Raw genomic sequence first — 26,063 nt, forward strand, 5'->3', positions numbered from 1 at the left:
AGCGCCCTCTGTTGAATGCCTTGTTTTATTTTACATTGTGGAAACAGTAAGCGGAGTCCAAATAGGCCTGTAGCATAATGATGTCGTGCATTGCTTACATTTGCATTTTCCTGTTGGGACTCGGTGGATAGTTTCCTGCCATTGGAAAGCGCATGTAAGCCTCTTACTTGGCTATGGATAGCTACCAACAGCCTCTAGCTAACAATGCACTGCATTTATACAGAAGTGGCTGTATGCTGTTTATATATTAGAGATGATAGCTTCTTTGTTGCATCGGCTCACAATGTAAAATTGGCATACGGTCACAGGTTGTTGGGTGTGGTTTTTCTTTTTTCAGTTTGGTCAGGGTATGGTTATTAACTTTTTACCTGATTTATTTCATACTTCAAATTCGAACTAAGATGATTTGTTATTAATCTTTGTGTCCATGCTCCATGTGCTAGTATTTCACTTACTTTTAGAATGCGGAACACCAGGGGCCAATTTCGGTAGAGCTGCGTAAGCGCAAAATTTGCTTAAGCACGAGAAAATTTTGCTGGATAAATCAGGTAACCAGCCAAAACTCCTTGTGAGGTACATGTATATTTTTTTGGAATGGTATTTACTTGTAGCTGTCTTTTGGTTAGCATAACAATCACATAGAGTTTGAGCTGGTAAGCTTTGTTTTTTGAAGCACACTTTTTTCACGCTTAAGCAGTTTTGTGCTGAAGCAGCTCTGTGAAATTGGCCCCTGATGGTAGCAATTAACCTTCTTCTTTTGAACCTTTGGGAATGAGCTTTTGTAGCTTTTGGGGAGCAAAATTGAGAGAAATAAAAACAAAAGAGACAGACAGCACAAAAAAGTAGTTCTTTTCACTTTTGGGCATTTTACTCTTGAAAGTTTTTCTCATGTTTAAATCTGGAGGACTGCAGCGGAAGGGATTAATTTACCCCAGAGTTATATTAAGATTTCAGGGTAAAGGTTTCCAATCAAGTACTTTGTGAGTAAACAGAGGAAGGGGCAGTGATTTACACATTCTTGCAGTTATCAGTCACATTTTATGTGGTGACTGAAAAGGGCATGTCTAGATGTTTGGTCAGGCCATCAGTGGGTTTCACCTTTTGAATTGTCTTGGAGGCGTTACCTACAAGTATGAAGTGGTTCATTCTCCTCGTCAACTCTCATTTCTTTTTTTAATGTTTTGTTCTATCATATTTATTCCATTGTGCTTGGTTTCATTTCCTCTTTATCACTTTCTTGGTTGCTTTGCTTCTCTCCTACTCCCAATAATCGAAGCATTTGTGTCAGAGTCCTTGTTTCTTTAGCTTCTCGTAGTTATCTCACCTCTTATTGCTTTAGATTTGCCTCTGAAAGTGCATGTTCTCTGCATTCATGAGACTTTTGTATCTTTTTCCTTGTCACTGAGTTCATCAACATGTCTAGCTGCCATTTTTTTGGCTTTTGTGCATAGTGCAGAAAAGGCACCATTTTTTGTACCGATTTTTTTCTTTTATCTTTTCCTTGGTCTCCTGGCCCAAATACCATAGACTTTGTACATAAATTTTCTCATCGGTAGTTTTGGCATTAAACAATTTCATATGACATTGACACTTTATACAGTCAAAGGGCATAAAGCAAAGGTCTTTCATGAATAATGAGGTCATGATAATGTCATCACGTGATTTATAATGGAATTTTGAATATTTAATTTTCCCTGTAGGTTTTGTGCACGTTTTTCAATAGCTCGACTTTGGCACTATAGTTGAGCTGATTGAGTTTACACTGAGTGCACACTCTTAACCCACCAGTTACAGAGGGTCCCAGGACAGAATCATAATGACGTCATCAGGGGGTCATGCGATATAAGATTAAAGTTGCAATTTGTCTCCTTAGGTTGGTACACATTTTTCGAATACGCACTGCTATCGATCTTAATGACTGAGCGGTTCTCAACTGCAACCGAGGATTACCCCTAGAACAAAAGAGAAATCTTAATTTTTTTCCTTTGTTTCATTACAAATATACCCAAGAGTTAAAATATCAAGCAATATTTTGTAGAAATGTTTGGATTCAAATGCAAATCACATGACACGAATTTAAAGGTCTAGTCTTTCTGTGTTGGTTTTGTATACGTTTTTCAATTGTCAGCGACTCTTTTATCACTTCCATCTTTTATTGCACTTTTATTCATTTGACTGACTTCATATTGGGTGCATATTTAGTCCAGTTGACCCAAGAGTGTGTCGTGTCAGAACAATATCATCACTATGACATAAAATAGATCAGATGTGATGACCTCATCAGCTAAGAAATAATGTGACATTGAAGTTGCACCCCTTGAAGCACTATATCTCCTGAAGTAAATGTCCGGTTAGGTGGAAACCTTGCGTGTAGCTACAAAGGGAAGTGATGTAGACAAAAATTGATATCGTGAAGATGACATCTGATGACCTGTCATGTGTCATTGAAAGTGGCATCGTTTAAATCACTATATCTCCTGAAGTACATGTCCGATTGGGTCGAAACATTTTTGTATTGCATGCAGGAAGGCAAGTTTTATGTTTCAGCATTGTTTAAGAATGCGGGAAAGCCCTACAGGTATGCTCTGTTACAGATAATCAAAGAAGCTCTTGTTTCAATTTTTTCTCTTGCTCTGGTGACTCATGTGTTCTTTCCATAGTTTCCCACCATCCATGGTGTCATCAGATTCTTTTCCACTGTGAGGTTAAATGCTATTTTAAGAAAGATGGCATTTTGAACACTGACGCAGTACGGACGGACCCCTTGCGTGACGCAGTTTTGTGGTAACTGCACTTGGTGCAGATAGAGCAAGTCAGCCGGAATTTCGTGGGAAAGTGGCATGAATTGTGCCTTCAGGGGGGAAAAAAATGCCCAAAGGCAAAAAAAATTGCAGACACTTCCTCTCTGTTCCAAATCCCCATGATGATATTCCTAGTTTCTCCTCAAAGATAATCAAGTCTACTGGCATACATGTAAAATCTTTCAATGTGATGACCATGTCTTTTGTGGCCTCTCTGTCTGTCTTGTCCAACTACATGTGTCATCATTGATTCTATCTGACAGGTTTAAGTACCACTATAGCACATCACCGGAAAGGGCGATTATTCAGTGGAAGGCCTTGGGGCTTTCCTTGATTTAACCTTGCAATCACAGCCCAGATGGATGCTGCGATCGAGGCCTGAAATGGAGAGGCTTTTAATAGAATCCCTGATGCGTTTGTCTTTTTTGTTTGCCTACTTTTGCAGGGCGGGGGAAGGGGGTAGGGGCCGTCCGATGCATGTGAATAAGGGAACTTCCTTGCCTATGCCGGAAAATCCTTCATAGTCCTTGCCTGTCTCGAAATTTTTAAACTTTGAAAATACCTTTGAATTTTTCATCATACTGTGTTCACCTGCTGGGCAGATCTTTCTGCTGAGAGTGCCCTGATTGGGAATAACAAGCTTGGAAGTGAGAGTGCCCGGATTGGGAATGACAGGCTTGGAAGTGTTGGTGAAGGTACATGTACATGTGCATTTTACTGTCCACACTGTAGGAGTTTTCTAATTACCACACATGTGTTGTACTATATCTGTTCAGATGTATGCTTCAGGGTTTTAGAGTATTTTGCGGACAAGCTGATACATTAAATTACAGATTTTGAAAGGTTACAGGCGGTTGTTTCCTGCCATTGAAATTCTCCACAGAGCTGACCCAGCAAAAGTAACCCCAATTTTTTTTTTTTAACGAAGCTGTTACTTACCTTCCTCTGCATTTGTAGTTTAAAAGTGTGCATGCTTTTTGGTGAATGAAACATTTTTAGAATTCTTCAGTTCAAATATTTCTTGCGGCATTTTGAGCAGACCTTGTCAAACCACTTCCCTTAGAATTTGGTCTGTCATTTCTTCAAATTATGCCCACAAGCAAGTTGCTCAGTAATATTGTGGTGAAGAGTACCCCAGGTTGGCCGAGAAGGGAACTAGCATAAATCCAGCAGGGAGCCTGGCCAAACTGTGCCCCTCGTTGTTTGAGTCCCGAAGAAGCCGTTGATTTGTCTGTATCCCCTCCATTGTAAATAATCTTCAAGAAATCTGGGTCACCTACCACCAGGATTCCTCCTTCAATCACCAAGGCCCTCCTGTGTCTTTTTTGAAATGAGACTCTCCCGGCTGAATCATGCTTTGCATGGCTGTTGTCCATCCGTGGCATTCCCGTGGCTGTTCCATCTTCTGCCTGTTCTCCATCGGGGGTGAGCGGCATCAGACAGATGAATATGAGGTCGCTTCTGCCTCTGAAGTCCAATATCAGTTGACAGCTGATGTTCACATGCAGTCATTTTTCTGTGTCCACGGTCGCACAATAGAAATTCAGCAATTGACTTAACTTCACTGTTGTGTGTGGATCGGAGCTACATGTATGTACATGTGCAGACAGCTTGAGAAAGGAATCGGTGCTGGGAGATTGCCCGTGTAACACTGCAGGTAATCCTCTTTGTCATCGTTATAGATAATTCAATAGTTGGATAATAATGTTGGGGACCTGGGGTTATTGAATTTGTAGTTGGATTGTACTGGCAGTGCTCTCAAGGTTGGTATAAAAGCTTTCAAAAGCATGCCTCTAGCTGTGGAATTGGCTTCAAGATTGAGAAAGGACACAACTTGAAATGTAGTTAATGTGATTGCCAAGAAAGGTTCGATTGACATACATTGACTTGCACGTATAAAGGACATTTGATTCACATTGTTAAGTTCTGTCTCTGCTCTTGAAGCCTGGAATACACACAGGAAAAGTCTTCAGCACATTGATGTGGAATCTCCCTTGTAAATGTACATGCATACATATTACTTCCCAGTTGAATGTCTATTTGCGTTAAAGTTAGTTGAGGAAAAGGGCTAACAATTACCGGTACATGTACAAGTTCTGTGGGATGTGAGCAGAGCTTCCCAAACGGTAAGAATTGTGTCTGAAAACTACAATTATATATTGATTTTTTTATTGAAAGGAACTTTGCAGAAACAAGTTTTCGAAATACGGCCTTAGTGCATGTGGTTGTGCGTGCAAAGCTACATGTATGTACATGTAAGTTTTGAATATCTCTTACCACTGTGAAGATGGAAGGGCACTGAGGTCTCCAGTGCACTTCTTTTGCTTGTAGGTCTGTGATTGACCAGACGAGGGTTCTATTTCCCGAAGCTGGGGGGGTGGGGATGCGGTGATGACCCTCCTATGGTTACTCTCAGACCTGAGGGGACATAGAGGTACACAAGTGACCAAATTATGCCAGTCCATATATAAGTATTTTGTGATACACGCCTGTCAAAAAATGTAAATGAACAAGAGAAACTTTTCAGGGTTTTATAACTGAAACTGTTTTAAATTCAACAAGCAATTAAACAGAAGGGATACTTCATTGGTTTCCCTCGTTTTCTTAGCTTCATTCCAGAAAGTGCAGGGTGCTGGATTTACTGCTGATACTGATACTATACATATTTGAGATTAAAATTGATGTTATTGGGTTAATGGAAACCTTTGGCCTGCAGCCCCTCTTAGAAGAACTGTACACAATTCCACTGCAAGAGTAGCATGTGTACATGTACTGTATGTATGGTTAAAATCTGTAGATAAAATCTGCAGTGCCTCATTTGTTTCAGCGTTGCTCTGCTGTCTAAGGACTACACACCTAGCCCGAGACTATTTGATTGACTAGGTGTATTAAGTAAGTTAAGAAGTTTGTCTGTCCATCGAACACACACGCGGTCCCGTGCTTCGAAACCCCCTCCCGAGCACGTTCCAGGGAAAGGGATATTGACGTTTTGGTTGTGGACCATTTCAGGGCAGATCCGGCAGTGACAAAATGTTGGTTTCTCTGCCTGTTCTTATCTCAGATGGAGGAAGCAATGAGTGTGCGCGCGGATGTTTGAGATGCGTGTTCGTGCAAGGAAAAGTCTGATGGAGTGTTACCTACATCGTAAAGCTCTGCACGCCAGTGCACACCCATGTACAAGAATTACCCGTGTGCAGAACATGCAGCCGCTTCCTTGTTTGTTATCACAGTTTGTTCGTGCGTGTCATTGTCTGTTAGTCCTTTGGATTTTTCTGTCGGCATGGACAGTTCACAGACAGGCTGGATGGGAGGCTCATCAAGAACTGTTTCTCAAAATAAAATCAAATGAGTTTGCTCTTTGCTGATGGCAAAATGAGAAATAAACGTTTAGTTTGCATGTTTTGCAGTTTTGATTCCCTAAACCTTTACTTTTATTTTCCATCACTTTCTGGCATCATTCCCCTTAATCATGTTCATGGCATGAATTCGAGAAAATGTTTAGGGGGAGCATCTAGGTGGTGTACACTCTTTCAGGGGGAAGGGATGGCACCAAAAGCCAACCAGCTAGACTAGTAAATAGGTTGGCCACCTTTCAACATTTCAAATGGGGGTACCAAGGGGCACATGCCCCTCTCCCCTGTTAATTTGTTGTCTTCCATTTCTCTAAATGTACATGTACACATACATGTTGTAACAAGGAACTTCTACATGTGATGTCCGTACATGTAGTGAGCTGTAAGCATACTGTGGGAACACTTTGAACCCTCTGAATATTGCTACATTCACTCTTTTCGTTGGTTTTGAGGAGGTTTCCCTTATGAATCAATCATAGCATGAGTTTCGTAGCATATGATTGCAGCCAGCTGTCTATTTCCGCAGTGATTAAATTCACTGAATTAAGTAAGGATCCCCTCCTGCAGGTTGATTGTCCTCAATCTGACTCCTTTACAAAACTACAGTCCCCAACCCCATGTTGTGCAAGTCTCATTACCAGTCCTGGCCAGTTCTTGTGCATACCTCACCCTGAGCGTATTTACATGTTGAAACTGACAGGCACTAGTCGTTGGCTGTTGAATTTCCAGCAAGCTAAAGTCTTCAATCAGTACAAGTGGCATTCAGTAGGTTTCCACATGATACGTTTTATAACCAGAGTGATATTTCCTATAACATGACTAGTTTTTTTTTCATTGCCCAGAATTTTGGGGGCCTTACTTTTGTTTGTTTATGAAGATTATATTTCTTTACCAGTGTCGCCAGATATAAGCTAAATACGTGTTCATGTAATTTAGTGTAGTGAAATCCAACCGTAAGTAGCTCAATATCCCCAAAAGAAATTGGGTGAAATTTCAAAAACATGAATTAAACATGCATGTATTTGTGCAGTAATACAACACTGTCTGATGCTCTTCTACACTCAACACTAATGGACCATGGGGATACACAAGCCCGAGGCTGTGTTAAGCTGTTTCTAAGATTATGTGTACATGTACCTTTGTGTCTGTAAAAATGATTGCACTGGCCAAGCCTCATAGATTTTGTTATTTGGACACTTTAATTTCAACTTCACTGCGTGCGTCGTGCTGATCTAGTCACTGTTTATTTTATAAAGGATTGACTCATTCTCCCACTGTAAACTCCAGAAGGAATTGAACATTGTAGGCTGCAATGTAGCATTAGTAAGAACCATGCAACATTGAATATCCTTGTCAGATAATGATTTGACCTTCAGATTTCATGTTATTGTGACTTTTCAGCTAGAGTTGATTTAGTAAAAAGTGTAAATTTTTTATGTAACATATACATGCACATGTACCGTACATGTACATGCATGTATTTGAAGGTGAAGATGACTTACATGTACCATTGTGCATAACTAATTCATATCTTTAAAAGTGTTTTGTTAAAATTGATCTTTCCGTCCACTTTTAGCTTGTTTATTTAATATACATGTACCGAGGGGGTGCAGTAGTGTCTTGGGTTCCTCAACGTTCCTTTGGTTGTACATGTACCTTGTCTGTCAGGGATTCAGTGTTTTAATTGCAACTTTGGTCAGAAACACTCAGAAGGATGGAGTCTGTGATTGTAGCCTAGGGTCTGTTCATTGGAAATGGCATAAAACTGGTTTCTCATGCTGTAGAACTGTGCAGAGAGACATCTCTTGCTTTGTCAATGTGCAGTTCTAGCCGCCTTGTCAATACTGTCAAGGGTACTCACGTGTATAATACATGCATACATTTGTACGTGTTTACAGGGTCTTGCTTCCTTGTCACTGGATAGTTAAAATCATCCTCAGCATTTAACTGCAGGGCTGTTTTGTGTTTTGCATTGAAAACTACAATGTACAAAATGTGGAAATGACCTCACGATTGAATTGCACTGCGGAAACTACATCTGCACCCTTCAGCGCCGACCGTTGTCGTTGTTTCTGCTGCAATTTGTGCCGCCAGTGTGCAGGAGGTAGCTGACTTAATTGGTGTATTTGCTGCATGGTTATTACTGTCCGCAGGTCACACTTATTACGTTAGGGCAGTCGGCATAATGAAAGGTGCAGGCACCTCGTACTTCGAGCCAGATAGACTCTAGCTCGCGTGCCTGACACTCAGCCTGGAACGTACCGTACGTGTGCATGCAGCCCGGCTTTTAGATGTGATGGACACCACTTGCCGGTGGGATCGCTTACAATCCTGTGAAGTTGTTTTGCAAGGTCTTCTTTCCTTTGTCTTCGGGCAGCACTCTTGAGCTGCCACTTCCTTTGAAAAAAAAAGGAGAAGCGCTCTGTGCTTGTTTGTTTGGAACTAGAGATACTCAAATGGCCCAGCCTGAGATAGCAAGTATGGTGAGTATATATACATGTATTAGTGCCTGCTGCTCGTTTTTACTTATTGCCTGGTGTTTCTACTATAGCCTATTTAGGTTCTACTATATTTTTATAAGTATGATGTAATACTGGAGAGAAATACCTGTGGGGAATAGATACTCAAGAAAAGTTGATATTTGCAGTTGCAACAAGCAGACAACCGGTAGTTAGTTGAAAGTAAGGCTTTGAATATAAAGATCTTGTCATTGGCTTACATTCTACTGCAAGGATACGCCCTGGCCATGGAAAAGAAAAATCTTTTGTTTCTTTTTGCTTAAATGAGATAGATGTGTAGGACTTTCATTTACCTTTCTCACAGCATGTAAAAAGACAAAACAACCTACGTGTAAATGTATGGGTAACTTCACAACCGACATAAGCCCCCCATCCCTATCGAAATCCCTTCCCAAAAATTTGGTTCTGGAGCCATGCTTGGCAATGGATGCACCTTCATTTCTGTCTGTCATGTTTCAATGTAAGCAGCCTTTAATAGTCAAACAGTTCTTCCTATGTGCTTCCTTTTCCATGAAGCTTTTCCCGAGACTCCTGATCACCACTGCTCTTGTAGACAATTGGACCTGTAGTCTCAGCAATCCTGCTAATTTTAGCTGTCAGTTCTTTTAGTTTGTCAACCCCCCTGCCCTGGGCATTACTTGCCGGTAGAGGTTGTGACAGGTGATACATAAATGAGTCACTTTACTGCCGTGTGTCCCAGCATCTTTTATGATTAGCTCATCGATAATCTAGAGTTTGCTTGGAACAGGTGTACGCAACTACATGTACCTCATGATAGTGTCTGAAAAATCTGTGTACTAACTTGTGGTAATTTCTTGTTTTACCTTGGAAATGTCGAAAAGTTTCCAGGTTTGATTCTCAACCCAAACCACCCCAAATCCATCAAAATCCATTCCCCTTTTAGGGGGATTTTGATAGACTCTGTCCAGAAAGCCTAAGGTGACTAGATGCTGATAGAGTATGATGGACTTGGTCCAGGGGGCCCAGAGTTCTGCCAGTGCATTTTGTCATGGCAACAGTGCTGATGACATCACGTCTTACCATGTGTAGTACCGGTAGGTCCATCATCAAAGACCACCACACCAGTGGTGGACTTTGTAGCAAGCAATGTGGATTACACAGGGAATGCTGGATTTTGATGGATTTAGTCCAATGCCTAGTAAAGATATGTGGGACTTCAAGTTGTATGCCGTGTACATGTACGTCGTTTGGCCAGTTGCAGTTTGTCAGGTTATTTGTGCTGTCATGTCTTTTTTCTGGAATGTGTACTGGAATGAATCTGAAAGGTTAATAAGTGTAATAACATTTTTAAAATTCATTGTTTGGTTTTCAAATCTCACTGAATTACATTTGAATTTTTGTCAAAGACCTCCACAACTTTCAACTTAGGCAAAATATCTACTTCCTGTCCACTTTTAAACAAATTTTATCGACTACATGTAGCTCACGAGATGCTGTCTTTATCCCACCTTAGGAATTTATAGAATTTAAAATTCTAACATGTGAATTCTACAGGTAGGTTTGTACAGATAAAATGCATAACAAATGGCTGCCACAAAAATTCATGCAATTTGCATCACCTATGCACGTACACTGTATACACATGGACTTGTATGTCCTCACACCTTCATCATAGTCTGGGAATTTGATACAGCTCTCTCATCCTTTCCATGGTTACAAAACCTCAGTTTCTCGGATAACACACCCCCACCGAAGAAAGAGTAAACCCTCTACAAACATGCAGGTTGGCCTTTGTTCTCGTCATTTGCATATAGCATAGTTCAGCCACTGTACATATAATTACTGCCCAGTTACCATCATTAATTGTTGGTAACCTGTGAGCCTTGCACTGCGGTGTACTGCCAGTCGTGCTACCTGTATGCACATGTACTCCTGTTTTGAAATGGGCTGAGGATGTTTTGATGGCATTCTCGTCCCATCAAGAGTTGAGGACTGACTTGAAGTGGAAGCAAAATCACAGGTGGCATCCCTTGATGCTGCTCGCTCGATGGTTTCGTCAGGCATGTGTGTGCTCCATCGTGACCTTACCATCGTAGGCCTAAAAAAAAACAACTCTGGTTTCTGGTCACGGGCTTGGTTTTTTTTGTCCCTCTTTTTTTTCCGTAGCAGTGATGTACATTGTACTTTAGAGCGCATGGCCTTGTTATTAGTACTATGAGAAGAGTGAATTAACAACTTTGAATTAATAAAAAGACCATAAAATGTGACAAGAGGTGATGGTTTCAGTCATCTCACTCAAACAAGAGGCTTCAATTCTTGGCAAGATTGAGCTTGTTAAAATACAGTAGCACAACCATGGAAAAATTAAATGTGAAAAATAAATGTTCAGCTCCAGTTTCCAGTTTTAAATGAAATTCTCATGAGGTGACATTCTTTGCACATAGTTTTCTGCTTTAGCGTAGAGGAAACAAAGTTGCATGTCAAATAGCCTATGAAAAAAATTAATTAAAACACTTCAGTTCCCGAGTCAAAATGAAAATAAAATTCTCATGAGGTAAATGATGTACTGTGCACGTTGTTTTCTGTTTTATCTTATAAGAAACAAGTTGCACATAAAATATTGGGGGAAAAATTCAGCTCAGAAAATAAATCTCCTCTCACTCTAATCTACCTTTGTTTTGGCAAGTGACGATGCATGAGTTACATGTATTGTCATAGCGATGTCCATCGCCACTGCATGCGCTGCATCACTATGTACCGCCACTGCCTCACCGACACTGAAATAGACTGGCCCCTCACAGTTTGTTGCTTAAAAGTGTTTTCAATTTGTATCCGAATCAATTGGCTATAGTCGGAATTACACCGAGTATTTGGCAGCATCCACAGTCAGTTCCCATAGGATCATGCGTAATATCAAGCCGCTGCCAACTGATTCGGACACGGCCTTCGTGTAAAGATACACGAATGATGTCATCTGATAAGAGTGCCTGACTGAAATGTATGGAGGCCTAGGGGGATTCCTTCACCGTACAAATTACTCAACCCCACCCATCAAAAACACGTTAAAATTATGCCGTAGCATAAGTTTAGCGGCTTTTGGAATTGGTTTTATGCAAAATAAAAAAATTCTTCAGTTTGCCAACATGCAGGTCTGCGGCGATGTGCGCGGTGACCAGAAACCGGAGACTTGGGGGGGCCTTAGCCATGAATTTATCTGGTATTTCAATAATTGGAACAGGGCCGTTGTGAAAAAAAATGAAAAGCAAAATCCAGTTTGGAAAAATATCATCAAAGTGAAGTTCGGATCTCTAAACTCAAGAACTATAATTCTGATTCATTTGAATTTTGACAGCCCATGGGGATTGGCTTTGTAAGTGTAATCAGCTAGGATTGTGATTGCCTTCATGGAGCTTAGCATTCAAGTGTTCAAATAAATTACAGCACAGTCTTCGCAAGGATTAATTAGGCCAGTCAAAATTAGTGTTTATTTTAGACTTGAAATGAAAAAAAAAATTTAAAACTTGAAATGTCAGTTGATCACCTGGGAGTGATGGCAGTGGCTAATGTACATGTACAGCAAGAATTCGTGTGAAGGCACCAAATGTCTGCTGTCACCGCCCGCATGGGAGTGCAAGTTTTTAGATTGATTGACACTTTGACGAATAAAAATAGCTAGGCTAATAAGCCGTAAAAAGGGTGATTTGAAGTCATGAGCATGATTCACTGCGGTGACTTCTGCTTATAAAGGGTGGGGGAGGGGAATCTTCATTATATTTGGGATTGTTCCCCTTTTCCCCATCACACATTTTCAGTAGTCTTCTCCAAGCTTCTGCCATTCTGAAACCCAGTCTAGCCCTGAACACCGGCTGCTAAATGATGCCCTGGTGAATTCATCAGCTTCTTGTTGTGCTCTGGTGCAGTTTTGGTCGCATCTGATTGGTCATGGTTTGCACAGAAGCCAAGCATCTTGATTGTGTCACGGCTGAGTGGAAACCAGTGCACCATCCTCTGGAAGCATCCCTCCTCCATTGATTTCTAGCTGCTCTCGGCTTAGCGAGGTCAGCAGAAGAGCGGTGGAGTTTGCACAACTCCGGCTATTGGCCGTAGCCCTCCGTTGAGGAATAATTTATTCTGCCGTTGCTAGTCTCTGAATGCCTTCTTTCTCATGTGCTGAATATTTGCCGTGTTTCGTGGGACTGTCAGACAGCAGACTGTCTTCATTTTGTGCTCTTCTGCAATAAAGAAAGAAGTCACAACCTCAAGTCATGCCCCTCAAAGCAGCTGACTTTCAGGTGAGATAATGTGTAGGAAACAATACTGTGTAGACTTTCCTTTTTTTTGTTGATGTCAAAGCCCTTTTTCAGTTGTGTTTTGTGCAAACGATACACACAGACTTGGTTAATTGAAGAATTTATTGAGCATTTTATACTCATCAGGGAAACTTATTTCAATAGAGGGATCCTAATACGACGCTTTTAGCGTCGATCTGCGCACTTCTGCATTTGAAAACGAGGCTGTATGTGTCGGCTTCAATTCTTAATAGGATCAGACGATTGAAAGTAAGGAGTCAAGACACAAAATACATAAAGGTATGTTAAATTCAGACTTTTCTGGCTGCAAATTTTTGTGGAAGAGTCTTTCAGGATGACTCGACACGTAAAATCAAATGAAAAAATAACAGCAATTTACCGCGAACTAACGTACATGTACATGTACCTGCGATGGTTGTGTATCTGCATGTGCAGTGGGCGTGGTTTAGCTGAAGTGGCATCACACTTACAAACCGGATACTGCATGTACTGTGCCGACTCCAGGGGTGCGCGTGACAAAGTAAAACACAGAGAGCCTTGATTTCGATGGGGATATGCGCAGACGGTGCTCATGTGAAATCCCTCTATGACTTAGTGATTTATTTGTTTTGTCTTACTACAATGTACATAAATGCGTACATGTACACTGTGTTACATCAATCAAATGTAATTGTACTGGTGTATACATGCAGGTTCCAAAATAACCAATAGTAGAAATTCCTGGGATCAGCTGGTTTCATTGTTTTTTTCTACTTCCCACTGTTCAAAGTCTTTTCCAGCTTAGAACTTCATCATTTTCCTGATTTTTTTCTCGGGACTTCAGTGAATATTTGTTTGTTTTTTTAAGGTTACTTTTGTACAAGTTCACTAACAGCTGTGAAAGAGGGGATCTTGCTTTTGCATGAAATTTTATTTCCAAACTGAAAGGCGCACTTTAATCGTAAGCACCACCATCACATGTAGCTGTCAGCCAGTCAGTAAAACTCTTGAGAAAACATTCCATCAATTTCGATTCAAGAAGATATGTCTAAATTGAAAGCAAAGGATACTTTAATTTGCTGAGCAAGCTGAATGGAGAGAGATAAAGTAACTCACCTGTATTTGTCGAGCAATCAATTTTCTTCTGAGATATATACAGATTGCAAGTTGATTGTTAGGGATTGTTTATCCCTCGTAAAAGCAAACTGTGTGGATCTAACTGAAAACATACCAGGAGATTGTAAGGTTAAATACTGCTGAATTTATTCCATTCCAAAAGGACTTAGCTTGTCTTGATGGGATGCTTTTTGTGGTTGAAAATTCATTGCTTCATTAATTTGATCAGATGTGACTTACTGCCCTTATTAATTCACATTTATGGCTGTATACATCCACCTAATTGTCAATTTATATCAAGTGAAGCTTCACTTGTCTTCCCTTTGGGTTTGCATAAGCAGGAGATGGGCTCCTGTTCCATAAAGAATGCATGCATAAATTTAATTACATGTAGAATATCCTGAAGAGATATATTGTACAAGATTGTTGATCACTGTGGTCAATTTTCGATGGCACTACTGTACATAGCAGCTAAATACATGTAGGTGAAATATAAAATTTCATATTCCATTGTTGAGGTATACTGCGATAATAATTGAATTGTCTGCAGAAAGGATGGAATGAAAGCAAAGTTTGGTTTGCTTTATAAATCTCCGCAGAACCAAAAACCTTTCTGCAGAGAAATGTAGCTATGTGTATGGGTAGATGTATGGCAGAAAGGGCATTGTGGAAAAATTTTCTGCTTTTGGAGTGTACTTCAGTTAGCCTGTTAGTCAGGCTGGGCCCTTTCTGATCTTTGAAGACCTAGTGGGCCCTCGAAACAGCATAAATGCACATCAGGAAAGAGTGTCCATTTTCCAGTGTTAGAAGGAAAATGTCTGACTTCCAGAGATTTAAAAAAAAACCAGTACAGACACGTGAAACTCGACAGTACTTGTTGTTATCCTTGTCGCGCATCAGCATTATCTAAACCTGCCCACTACCCTGCTTAAATAATGCATGAATCACCCCTAGCAGTCTGCTGCATCAGGGGCTAAGGGTGCTAACAGATAGGCTAGCGTCAGAGGGGTGATAGCACTGCTTAACAGTTCGTAATGGATTGCAATATGGAAGATAAAATCCTTAACCCGTGGGAATATGCATGTTTGTCTCCACTGATGGAAAGGGCTCTTTCACTCACTTTCATAGACTATTTCCAGCAAGCCACATTGAGTTGTGGATTTCAGAATGTCTTTGTTTTCTGATACGTCGATTTTTCTCAGTTTTTTTTACACATTCTCATGTGTAGTTTTCCATTCTCATGTGTAGTTTTCCATTCTCATGTGTAGTTTTCCATTCTTATGTGTAACATCAAAACAGATTTTTTGTGCCAATTTGACTTCCAGTTATTAATACAGGTTTTTTGTGAGCACTACACGAGGGTTTAAGCTTTGGATTCCCTGACTTTTGGGGGATTTGCAAAATGGTTGTTTGATTAAGCCTACATGTTCCCTCAAAATACTGTGTTCAGCTGAATTAGCTATTACCTGCTACATGTACCTGTACTGTGTATTTGCCAATATATACATGTGTGTTCTCTGTATATGCTTTAATCTGTTTTGCTCTACGCTTGACTGAGTGCTTTTGCTATCTAGCAACAGCATCCTGTGGGACTGACATACTCCATGATTGTAGGACTGTACTAGCAATTGGTCAGGCACATTTTACATGATGCAACATGTTGGATTTTGGCGTGGTTACTGGGCACAGAGCAGAAGCAAATGTGCATGTAGTACCATTACACAAGAGTACGTCTTGGGAATGAAATCCAACAATTTGGATTTCCAGTAGACATTTGAGATTATCAACCTTGATCCCGAGTGGGGAGTGTGATGACCTTAAATAGCTGAGTTGTCATCTTTTCCATGGTACTGTTCAAACTGTGCATCCTTCAGTCTTCAGAACCCAATTTCACGGCGCTGCTTTAAGTGCAGAATTTTATACCAACAGAGGCTGGAGGAACTGTGTATTTCATAGAGACCATAAGCAGTGTGCGTGGCAAAAGACATGCTTACCTTAAGCAGTGTGCATGGCAAAAGACATGCTTACCTTAAGCAGTGCGCATGGCAAAAGACATGCTTACCTAAGAGGAAACAATTAAGAAAATACTCAGTGACAAAACAATGGAAATATCTATGCGCCCCCAATTGTAAGCAAAACCATACCAAGCTTCACCGTAAAATAGTGGTTTCATTTGATGTAACATGACGGGGGAAGGCATTTCAGGAAGTGTACTGATACCGGCCACGTCCATGGAGGCATGTGCATGTTCAAATCTAGGTGCATGTATTTTTGACAATTTCATATCCATGTATGCTATAATTCTGAGAGACTTTGACTGTGTTTTCATTTCCACGCACATCTGTGTGAATTGAATGCTAACGGTCAAAAATCATGTGACTAAGAATCCTCTATAGTGCTTAAAGTTAGCAAACTTTTCTGCTATAGTAAACACAATTTTTCTGCTACCTGTTAAAGCAGCTCTGTGAAATTGGGCCCTGATGGGTCTTTTTATCCAAATCCGGTAGATCATGGGCACCATGTTGCAGGTGATAACGTGGACAGTCAAGTCAGTGATGGTCGACTGTCTGACAAACTCCATACTCGCAGGTGTGAGAGGTTACCTCACCAATGATATAAGCACAAAAAGAAAAAAAAAGCCTTTGACTTCATGAAACCTTGGCTGAGTCACATTTTAATGGAAATTTGGCAAGGGTGAAGAAGTTTGGGTAAAAAAATTGGATTTATTGAGAATGAAACTGATCGATAGTTTGCATTGTGTGAAAACCTCAGAATAGCGGCACATGCTTTGTGCTCCTCATGAATCATGCATCGTACTTTTGATTTGGTTCACAAAGCAAGCGTGAATCCAAACACTTTGTGGCCTGCGCATGACATTAGTGTTGCCGGAGGGGATGCACACTCCTTTCTACACCCTAAGAATTTGTTCCTATCATCTGGCTCTCCAAGTCCGCTGGTCTATTGGTTTCAGGAAGGACGTGTTTTTATCGTCGGGGAATCTGACACCCCCCATTTCCTCCTCCGCCTCCTTTGTTCAGAAAAGACGGGCGAGAAGCAAAGCCAGTGACCGCTGGCATTTTAGAGAGACTGAATGGCGGAGCACTGTACTGATGACACACGGGTGGGGTTCATTTGTGAAATGGGTACCGGCCAATGTGTAATCATCAAGGAGCCTGTTAGAAGCTGGTATCCTATTGGCTGTGTAATGAACACTGCCTCTCAGTGGATATCATTTTGTTTGATTAATTGGTACATTTGCGTTTAATTCCATCTCTGATGAAGAGAGAGGGTTTACAAATTAGGTTTTTACAATTAGATTTCATATGGAAGTCGGGCCATTTTCCGTTATCCAGGGAAGCTTTATGAGGGCATTTGAGTCTCTGACTCTGTGGTGCTGCATATCTGTTGTCACTTGCCGGGGTGAGATATTTTTCCTTGTGCAAGTTGAATGCATGTAACTTCATGTAGGTTATAAAGAAGAGCCAACCTGTCCAAAAAAGAAGCGCAACTGACCTTGCTGTGAAAAAACTAAAGGGGTACAATTTTGGCCGATAATTTTGCCGACCTTTTTTTTTTTCTTCAGGATGTTAGTGCATTCTCTTCTTGAAATGAAACAATTTTTATTGATCCAATAATAAACGGCCCAGAGCACTTAACCCATGAGACCCGTGGGTAAGTCGCTTTCTGGTACTCTGTCAGTTCTCATATGCCATTTTATCTCCTATGTGATTGAGATGGTTGGTGAGCTGCGAGTAAAACACTTGTTTCATTGTGACAATCACATTCATTCCAATTTTGTTTCACTGTATGTAGTAATCATCTTTTTAGCATGTTCAGGAACTGATCATTGTACACGTACATGTATATTCAGTGTGACAGCAAATGCTTTCACACATTGATTGTTGGACATTTTACCTGTTGACCGATATTTTGTTCGTTTTGGCACGGGCTAACAAAATATGAATAATGAGTCCCAAGCTGGACCGAGAGAGGGTGCAATTATCAGGTCACATATTATATATGGTCACATTGCTATCAACAAAATGAACACTCCCTACCAACCTGGCTCTGTTCGACTGATGCTCCAGGCGGATAGTTGGAGTTGAAATGTTGCTGCCATTTGATGCTGGTCTTGCAAAATTTGAATAATGCAAACCTGAGTAAATTCATACTCCAGCTCTTCGTTGTATCTCAGTACATGTGTTTTCCCAGTATTTCCTCTAGAATTCATTTTCTCCAGAGGTTTTCATCCTGGGATTTCCCATTGACTCTGTAAGATGCTTAAGCGTGCTTGAGGCTACAGGTACAATGTACATGCTGAAGGTATCAGGTGGTGGTTACCCACCAGGAGTGTCATTTTTCACACGTTACCATGTGTGTGTACATGTACATGTAGTTCTGAGTCTGTAATGAAGCTTTTTCACACTACAGCCTGTCAACCCTGGTTGAACTCAACCCTGGGCAAGCCCATGGCCGCCCTGGGTTGAAAATTGAATTTTTCAACCTTGCATTCAACTCAGCATTGTTTTCACACTTTAAAAGGATTGGAGTCAATCTCAGGGATGTTGTTGATGTTCAAGTGTGAATCGCCGCCAGTTTTCAACCCTGCTTCAACCCTGAGTCAACCCCGAGATTTGTCTAGTGTGAAAAGGAAAATAGTTGGGCAGTTTTCCAGCTTCTGGTTCGTATATGTTAGGTGGAGTCAGGTTGGTATAGTAGTGCTTTCCTCGCCTTCCACCTCTGCGGTCCAGGTTCAAATCCTGGCTCGGTCCACTTGTGGATTGGGTTTTTAGTCCCTACCTGATTCCATGGATTTACCCAGAATATTACTCCAGGGTTTTCCTCTTACCTCTAAAGCTGTGACTGCTTCTCATTGTCTTCTCATGACGGGTTTCTTCTGGCTTCCAAGCTACAGTGCCTAGGGTGCTGTTGAGGAATCCTTGGTATCATAACCAGAAATGATTAATAATGTACTTGTATATTGGTAGTCCACGTTAATCTGATGATGGACTGCATGGTTCAGGGAAACCCTCTCTCATATCAGCATCATGCTTTCCAGTTTCTCAGGATGGAGTGCTCTAGTGGTGAAAGTGCACATTGTTACTGCTGATGCTTTGGCAACTCCTAGTTAGTCACTGGCAGTAGCTCCTAATTTTCATTATGTTAAGTTCACGGTCATGGGCATTTGCAGGATATTTTCCCAGGGAGGGACCACTTTTTTCCCTGGGGGAAATTTCCAAGGGGTGTGTAAAGCACCCATCCGATAAACAAGTAACAGCATCTGAGGTTGTTCTTTTTGTCACTTTTAACATGTTTGCTTCCCTCCTTTTTTATTTTGATTCCTTTTTTGGGGGGGTGCCCCCTTCCCCCCTTCACTCCACCTCTGTGACACCCATGCACGCAGTGTTCTGTTGTTCAGGAAACTTTTTTTGTCTGATTTGCATCATCAATTTATGGAAGTTTTGCTTTAAGTTTTGAGCATGTCTTTATCCTGTACACTTGATTGATATGTTATAAGATGTATATCTCTGCAAATGTCATTCCAAATCATTCCAATGAACCTGTTGTATATTTTCCTGAAATGGTTATTTTTAACGCCACAAATCACATCATATGCTTCAAACTAATAATAATGATTTGAATTTCATTACACTGCTGCTTCATTCAGCTCTCATTAGAAGTATCAGGGGGTAGTTTTTACCTGGTGAGTTTGTCCTTCTAAAATGTAATGAGGACTTAATACTTTCAGGCTTTGTCCCTGCCCAGTGGCTGGATAATTTTATGTGTGTCATGGTAAATGACAACCTGTATAGAGCCAACGGTCTATATACATGTAGTTAGTTGTGCTTCATGGGTCATTGGCCTTCCTCGAGCATCCCTGGGAAGGTAATGGAAGTGTTGCCATGGTTGTCTGTTTATATAACTCTTCCATTTTTCATTCATCCTGAAGACCTCATTAGAAATGTGTGCGTGGTCGGTACTCATTTCTGTCAAACGTTTCAATCAAATGAAAGTGAGTTTGAGAAATGAACAGCTTTTAATCTTTTGATATAGTTATTCAATGCAGCTGTCAAGCAGGGTTTGCTGTCAGTGGATGTTGAAATAAATGATTTGTTTGGTTTGTATGTTGGTTTTGCTTTGGTCCGTTTATAACTTTAGTTTAGGTTTGAATTTTTGTCTTGCAGAATTGAGCAATTTGTCAGGAGTTAGGCTTGTATCTTTTATCTTGCATGTCTGGCTCCTTTGCCTTGATTCTCCGTAGGACTGGATAACTTACTGGCTGATCTCAGACACTTCAAGCACAGGTTTTTGGGATACATGTAACATTAGCTTTAATTTTTAGTGAGTGTGGAATAACTTTAGGCTAGAACTGTTCGTTCTCAGTCGGGCAGAATCCACTGCATTGATTATAACTGGACCTAATACCCTGGCTAATCTTTACCCTTCCTCCAAGGTTGCTAACTGTGTGAAAGCAACCAGAAAAACAGGAAAGAAATCAATGGACAGAATTAGACACTAGTGAATTTCCCTAGCAGCAGCGTGCGGTAAAAGCAATCAATAATTGGTGCACAGTAATTGTGGTGCAGTCATCGTAGGTGATGTGAACAGCACTTGTGTTTTTATTGACCATTCTGGAAGAGTTGTGAATGCTGCACCACAGGCTGATGATGCTTATGGCTGGCTACTCTTTGACCAGGAGAAACAGCGTACATGTAAGTCGAATTTCTGGCAGCCAAGGCCAGAATCCTGGGTTGGATGTTGATTTTGGTAGTGCCTATAGAGGAGCAGGGATGTTTAAGATAATATCGCTGTGTTGCTGCTGAACAGCCCTAATTTTTACACATGTATGCACATTTATCTGAAAGGATATGGTAGCATTACAGGGTTTTAATGTCTCTGTCAGAGGAAATGTTCTTATGACCAGAATTACACCTACAGCAGTGGAAACATGCATAATTGAAGTGTAATATTTACGCTGTGCAGATTTTTGACTGTTGGTGACAGTTGCCATAGGGATGATTAGAACCCAGTAACATTCAGCATTTAACATATATTTACAAATAGGTCATTTGGGAGACATTTTGTGGTAAATTTTTCAGCATTAGGGAGACATTGGCTTTTAGGGAGACATTTCAGTGTCTCCCTATTTTCAAACTACCAGAAGGAGGCCGAATTTTACCATCCAAATTTTGAGAGATGATAGATTAGGGTCTAAATTGAAAACATACAAAGTTTGGTTCAGATCAGATCTGGGAATATCGAATTATAGGACAGTAAAGTTGGAAAAATTTTGTGCACGTTCTCATGGGAATGTCTCCCTAACGACCCATTAGCGGTAATAATAATTTCTACTAGTAGGTAGTTGCTAGCTGACATTTAAGAGTAAACTTTGTGTAGTTAGTCAAGATACATCTGTTCAGTGTCTCCTTTTCTCATCTTGATTTAAAACAAATAAGAGATGTTTATGTACAGTATACAGTTTGCCATGTGACATTTGTTGGGTGAGGAATAAGCGTGTACATGCACTTCACTGGAAAAGTAAGGCCTTGGATCACCAACTGGCTCAAATGTCAAAACAAACCTGATTTAGAACTATGACTAAATTCTGGTGGTGCTGTTGCAAGCCTTGAGTTTCCGGTCCAAGGTTTGGTTTTTCTATGTGCTTCCTGTTGCCTATATGTACCATGGGTACATATACATTGACATGTGGGATGACTGCAACCCAACCCACTTACGGAGTCAGTCAACATCATGGCTGAACACCACATCTACATGGACTTGATAGTGTGGGTGTAAGAGGATATAAGCTGGCCACCGGTCATATTTTTGAACCAGCCTATAGCCTTGGCTGTAATTTAAAAATAGCAAAGGTTTTGCATTTGCTTTAAAAGACAGGCTCTGGGCAGTGTGCGTGGATGTTTAGAATTACCTTGTTTTCCATGGATAGACTGGCAGCGTTATATAACACAGGTGCATTTGGAAGGATTCCCATTTTGCTTGACTGATTACCTTGGTGTTCTTCAGGAATAGTTAGTTTACTGCAACCTTGAATTTTGTGTGTGTCTGGTGCATTCAGTTAAATTGGTGCAAAGTTGCCCAGTCTAGGCGTGAACATGAATCGATTTTTGTTTGACGTGCAGCGGTAGCATGCATGCATATTGACCACACTACCGGTACAAAGATGCCCTGCTTGATGTATCTGCATTACACACTGCCTCATTCCTATTGTTGTCTGTCATGATTACTGCAGGATAAAGACTCTAAGGTATAGACTCTTTGGGCCTGTTTGTTTCACATGGATCTGGATCACGATCAGTGATCCTTACACTGGTTCACACCATCCATTAGGTGGGTTTTGGTGTCCGTAGACCAACAACAGACCAGTGATCGTGATCCAGATCCATGTGAAACAAACACGGCCTTCATATTACATTTTGGACATCAGTTTTTTCTCCACAGTTAAGATGAGCGTACCGAAATCCGGGAATTTCTCCAATGCTCAACAAATGAGCAACATTTCTTATAGGTTGTGGGCTGTGGGAGTTCTTTCATCTTCATTTCATTGATTTCTTTTCAGCCAGTTATAGCCGTCAGAAATGGCAAAGGCTCCACGTCAAATAACATATTCAGTTCTGAAGGACTTTTGCTAAAAGTTGTCTCGGCATTTATCTTTCTGTCTGGATGTAGAGTTCCGACCCACTTGAGAACAACGATGAGTCTTTTGTTCTGATGGCGGTCTTCCATGCAGTGGAGGACGGAAACCTCCCGGGTATCAAGGAGCTGGTGGAGAATCTCACAACTTACGACCCCGATCAGAAGAACAAGGTTTGTCTAGAAACATTGCACTCGTAGAATATTACCATCTGCGTATATCACCACTTTTACTTGGTGTACCCGTAGCTGTTTCTGGTTTTGCGTTTTTGCAGACCATGCACCTGTTTATTTGAGAGTGGACACAAGGTCCTACTCAGCCTAAGACACATCTCGCGTTATGTTAAACGTTGTAAGTTATTGGCGCGAAATGGAGGAGATTTATACCGTCTGTAGTAGTATGCCATTATGAGAAAGACGACTGTATATGAATAAGACCATACAGACTTTGTCGATCTCGGCAAGAAATGGGACAAGATGTTGTTAGGCAAGGGAAAACCTGAATAAGCCTGTTCAAACGGATTAAAGTTTATACGAAACAACTCACCGCGGTCAGTCAAAGGCTGAGTAGGACCTTATGTCCACTCTCAAATAAACTGATGGACCTGTGGCTGGTTCTGGGTTTTTGCAGGCCACGCACCTTAACATGTTTTTTGGTTATTGTTTTCATGTCACAAACATGTTTGTGTTTAGGGATCGCAAAAAACATACCCAGTACAAGGTAAGTTGATTTAGAGGAAATGGACTGAAAGTAAATGTAACCTGAGGGTACATACATGTACCCTTGGGGGGCATGTGGCCTAGTGGTTAGAGTTTGTAGCTTCTGATCATAGGGTCAAGGGTTCGAATCCAGCTGGTGGCAGCATGTTTTGATCCTGGGCAAGTCACTCCTACATGTATGTGCCTCTCTCCACCCAGGAGTAAATGGGTACCTGTGAGGGGAGACATGGTTATGTTTAGCCGTTTACGCAGAAATGGCAGCACTGGGCTAGTATACTCCCCCGGGGGCTGGGATGATTTCAGGAATGTTCAGATGATGTGTGAGCCCAATGTGCAGGGATAATAATGGCGCTTTGAAACGTTGTGGAAAGCACATTACAAATCTTGCAATTATCATGAATATGAATATGCATGTATTGTAGGCCCTGTTGCACACTTTGAATTATTCAAGTCACTCCATCCTCATCAGCACCAAAGGGAATATAATACTACATGTGCACTGCATTTAAGAACCATTTTCATTCAAACGTGATCAGAAATTCCACAGGCACACAAACAGTTTTCTGCAGATTACAGCTCTGGAGACAACGTGAGAAGAATACCTTTCAGTGGGGAATTTGTTTTTCTCTTCCATGTTTCTTGTAGCATGGGGAAACTGCATTGCACATGGCTTCAGGACAAGGCCACTTGGACATTGTTGATTACCTTCTAACCAAAGGAGCTAAGATTGATATCAAAGATAAGGTGAGAATTCTGAAGTGTTTCAGTCCTTTCTTCCTCTCAGCTGCTGCTTGTCTTTAACCACTAGTGTTAGAACTACTTCACACTGCTACCGTTTTACATTTAGATTGCCGACAAACAGGTAGAGAAGGCAAAAAATATTCATTGTTATCCTCCAGGGAGAACTTTTTTGTTGAAAACGATCCTCAAACATATCTGTAGCATCCCTTGGTAGTTCTTAAGTGAAACAGTGTTGGGTCCTGGTGTGCAGAAATATGTGTGTCACCAATACCTTTAGTTTAATCTTTGTTGGGATCGTACAATTTCTGGTTGACTTTGCAAAACAATATTGGCATTCTACCAAGAATCCAATATTATCAGGATCTCCAAGTTTGAGTTTTTGCTTTTGCTCAATTAGCTTGTCAGGATACTTTATAGCATTGGCAATTGCGCAGAACAGAGAAATGGCACCTGCTTACGTACTGGTATCCAATCATTTATTAAACCCTACCTGGCAACTGACCGGGTTAAACATTGACTGTTAAATAAGTTTTTAATGGAGCATAGAGTTTTCTCAGCCCATTCCTGAGAGTTAACCCTTTTGTTTGTTTTCAGGTTGAACGTACATGTGTGTAGTGCTTGCACTTTCACAAATGAATAAAGTCCCTTCCCTATCTACCACCTGCCTTGTGCAGTTGACACATCACACCCCTCAGCTCTACTGGAACATTTATCCCAAGTTCAATATTTCATCCATGCAAAAGCCAATTTGCATAAAGCATGATGTGTTGATGCACCTGAAAGCTTTTCACTGTTACACCTTCATGTACAGTTTTGTCTTGGCATTGAAGTAGACATTATTTCATAAAATGTACAAGATCTCTCCCCACACGGCAGACGCCGCGCCAACATACCTCCATCAATATTCATGGCTTTTCATTACAGTGTCTCCATTCTCATTTGGCGGTGTGTTAGATTGAATTGTACTTTAGTGCATGATCCCACTAGGGTGAATGAATCAGCCAATCTCATGGCAGATATAGCGAGAGGTTGTCTGGAACTCAAGACATTTAACACAGTTCAGACTGGTGCCCTTGACATCAGACATTTTGTCAATGAAAACATAGCAGTATCTTTTTTATTTGTCAGACATGAACATAAAGAAAAAGAATTACCAACAAAATAAATGTAAATGTGAAATAAATTTACAGGGTCCATAGACATCTACTACACCTGGTTTTAATCCAATTTGTTTTTCCTTGTATTTGAATGTCCTCCACACTTCATTAAACTTCAAAAGTTACTTAAGTACTTACACGTATAATTGTGTTAAAGATGCTCGCTCTGTGACAGAATGGCAGTGTTTGGGGGCTGTAAACCTATGTGTTCCTGAAAACAGTGATCACAAGTTACCCAGTGCATATTCATCATTGTCAGGAAAGATAGCCAGGGATGAACACTTGAACACTCCCCCCTTGGTGTTGATATTATCTGATTTGCATTCAAACATTCTTACCTTCGGGCACTCTCAGAAGAAAGCTGCCGCCAGATTAAGACCCGAGCTATGCATGCACGCTCCCCAGATTCCAATTTGTAACGGAATTCAATTGGCTGTAATTTCTCCTCCCCTACCTTCCTTGCTGTTCCTGTTTTTGCCTCTGGTGCTCACCACACCTCCCCCCCTCCCCCCCAACAGCTGTACATCTTGTGCCAGGGGCACTCCTGTGTAATTTCTTCAAGCCAGATCTGGCTGATAAATGTTTGACCGATGCAAACACTGACCCTAGGTACATATTTGAGGAGTAATTCCAGCCAGGCGGTCTGGTTTCTTCTAATTATCCTTGGCGCTTGCTTTCTATCCTCTGTGTGAGACAGAGCATAACCAATCTGGGGATAGTTATTCTCTGAATGTATTTAAGTACGTATGCCTGA

At 40.9% G+C, this 26,063-nt stretch overlaps 1 protein-coding gene across 2 annotated transcripts in view; it reads left to right on the forward strand.

The window, feature by feature from the left end:
* The window catches only part of dapk1 (death associated protein kinase 1), a 91,189-nt gene that overhangs the window by 50,163 nt on the left and 14,963 nt on the right, over window positions 1-26,063 (forward strand). For both annotated transcript variants that reach the window (XM_087136468.1, XM_022249506.2), the window contains 2 exons: window positions 22,728-22,865; window positions 24,057-24,155. In XM_087136468.1, coding sequence (XP_086992594.1) covers window positions 22,728-22,865; window positions 24,057-24,155 — 237 coding nt within the window. The remainder of the gene's footprint in view (window positions 1-22,727; window positions 22,866-24,056; window positions 24,156-26,063) is intronic.

The sequence above is a fragment of the Acanthaster planci genome, linkage group LG05, assembly GCF_054643075.1.
Source record: "Acanthaster planci isolate LZ-2023a linkage group LG05, COTS_SCS, whole genome shotgun sequence".
Classification (NCBI taxonomy): domain Eukaryota; kingdom Metazoa; phylum Echinodermata; class Asteroidea; order Valvatida; family Acanthasteridae; genus Acanthaster; species Acanthaster planci.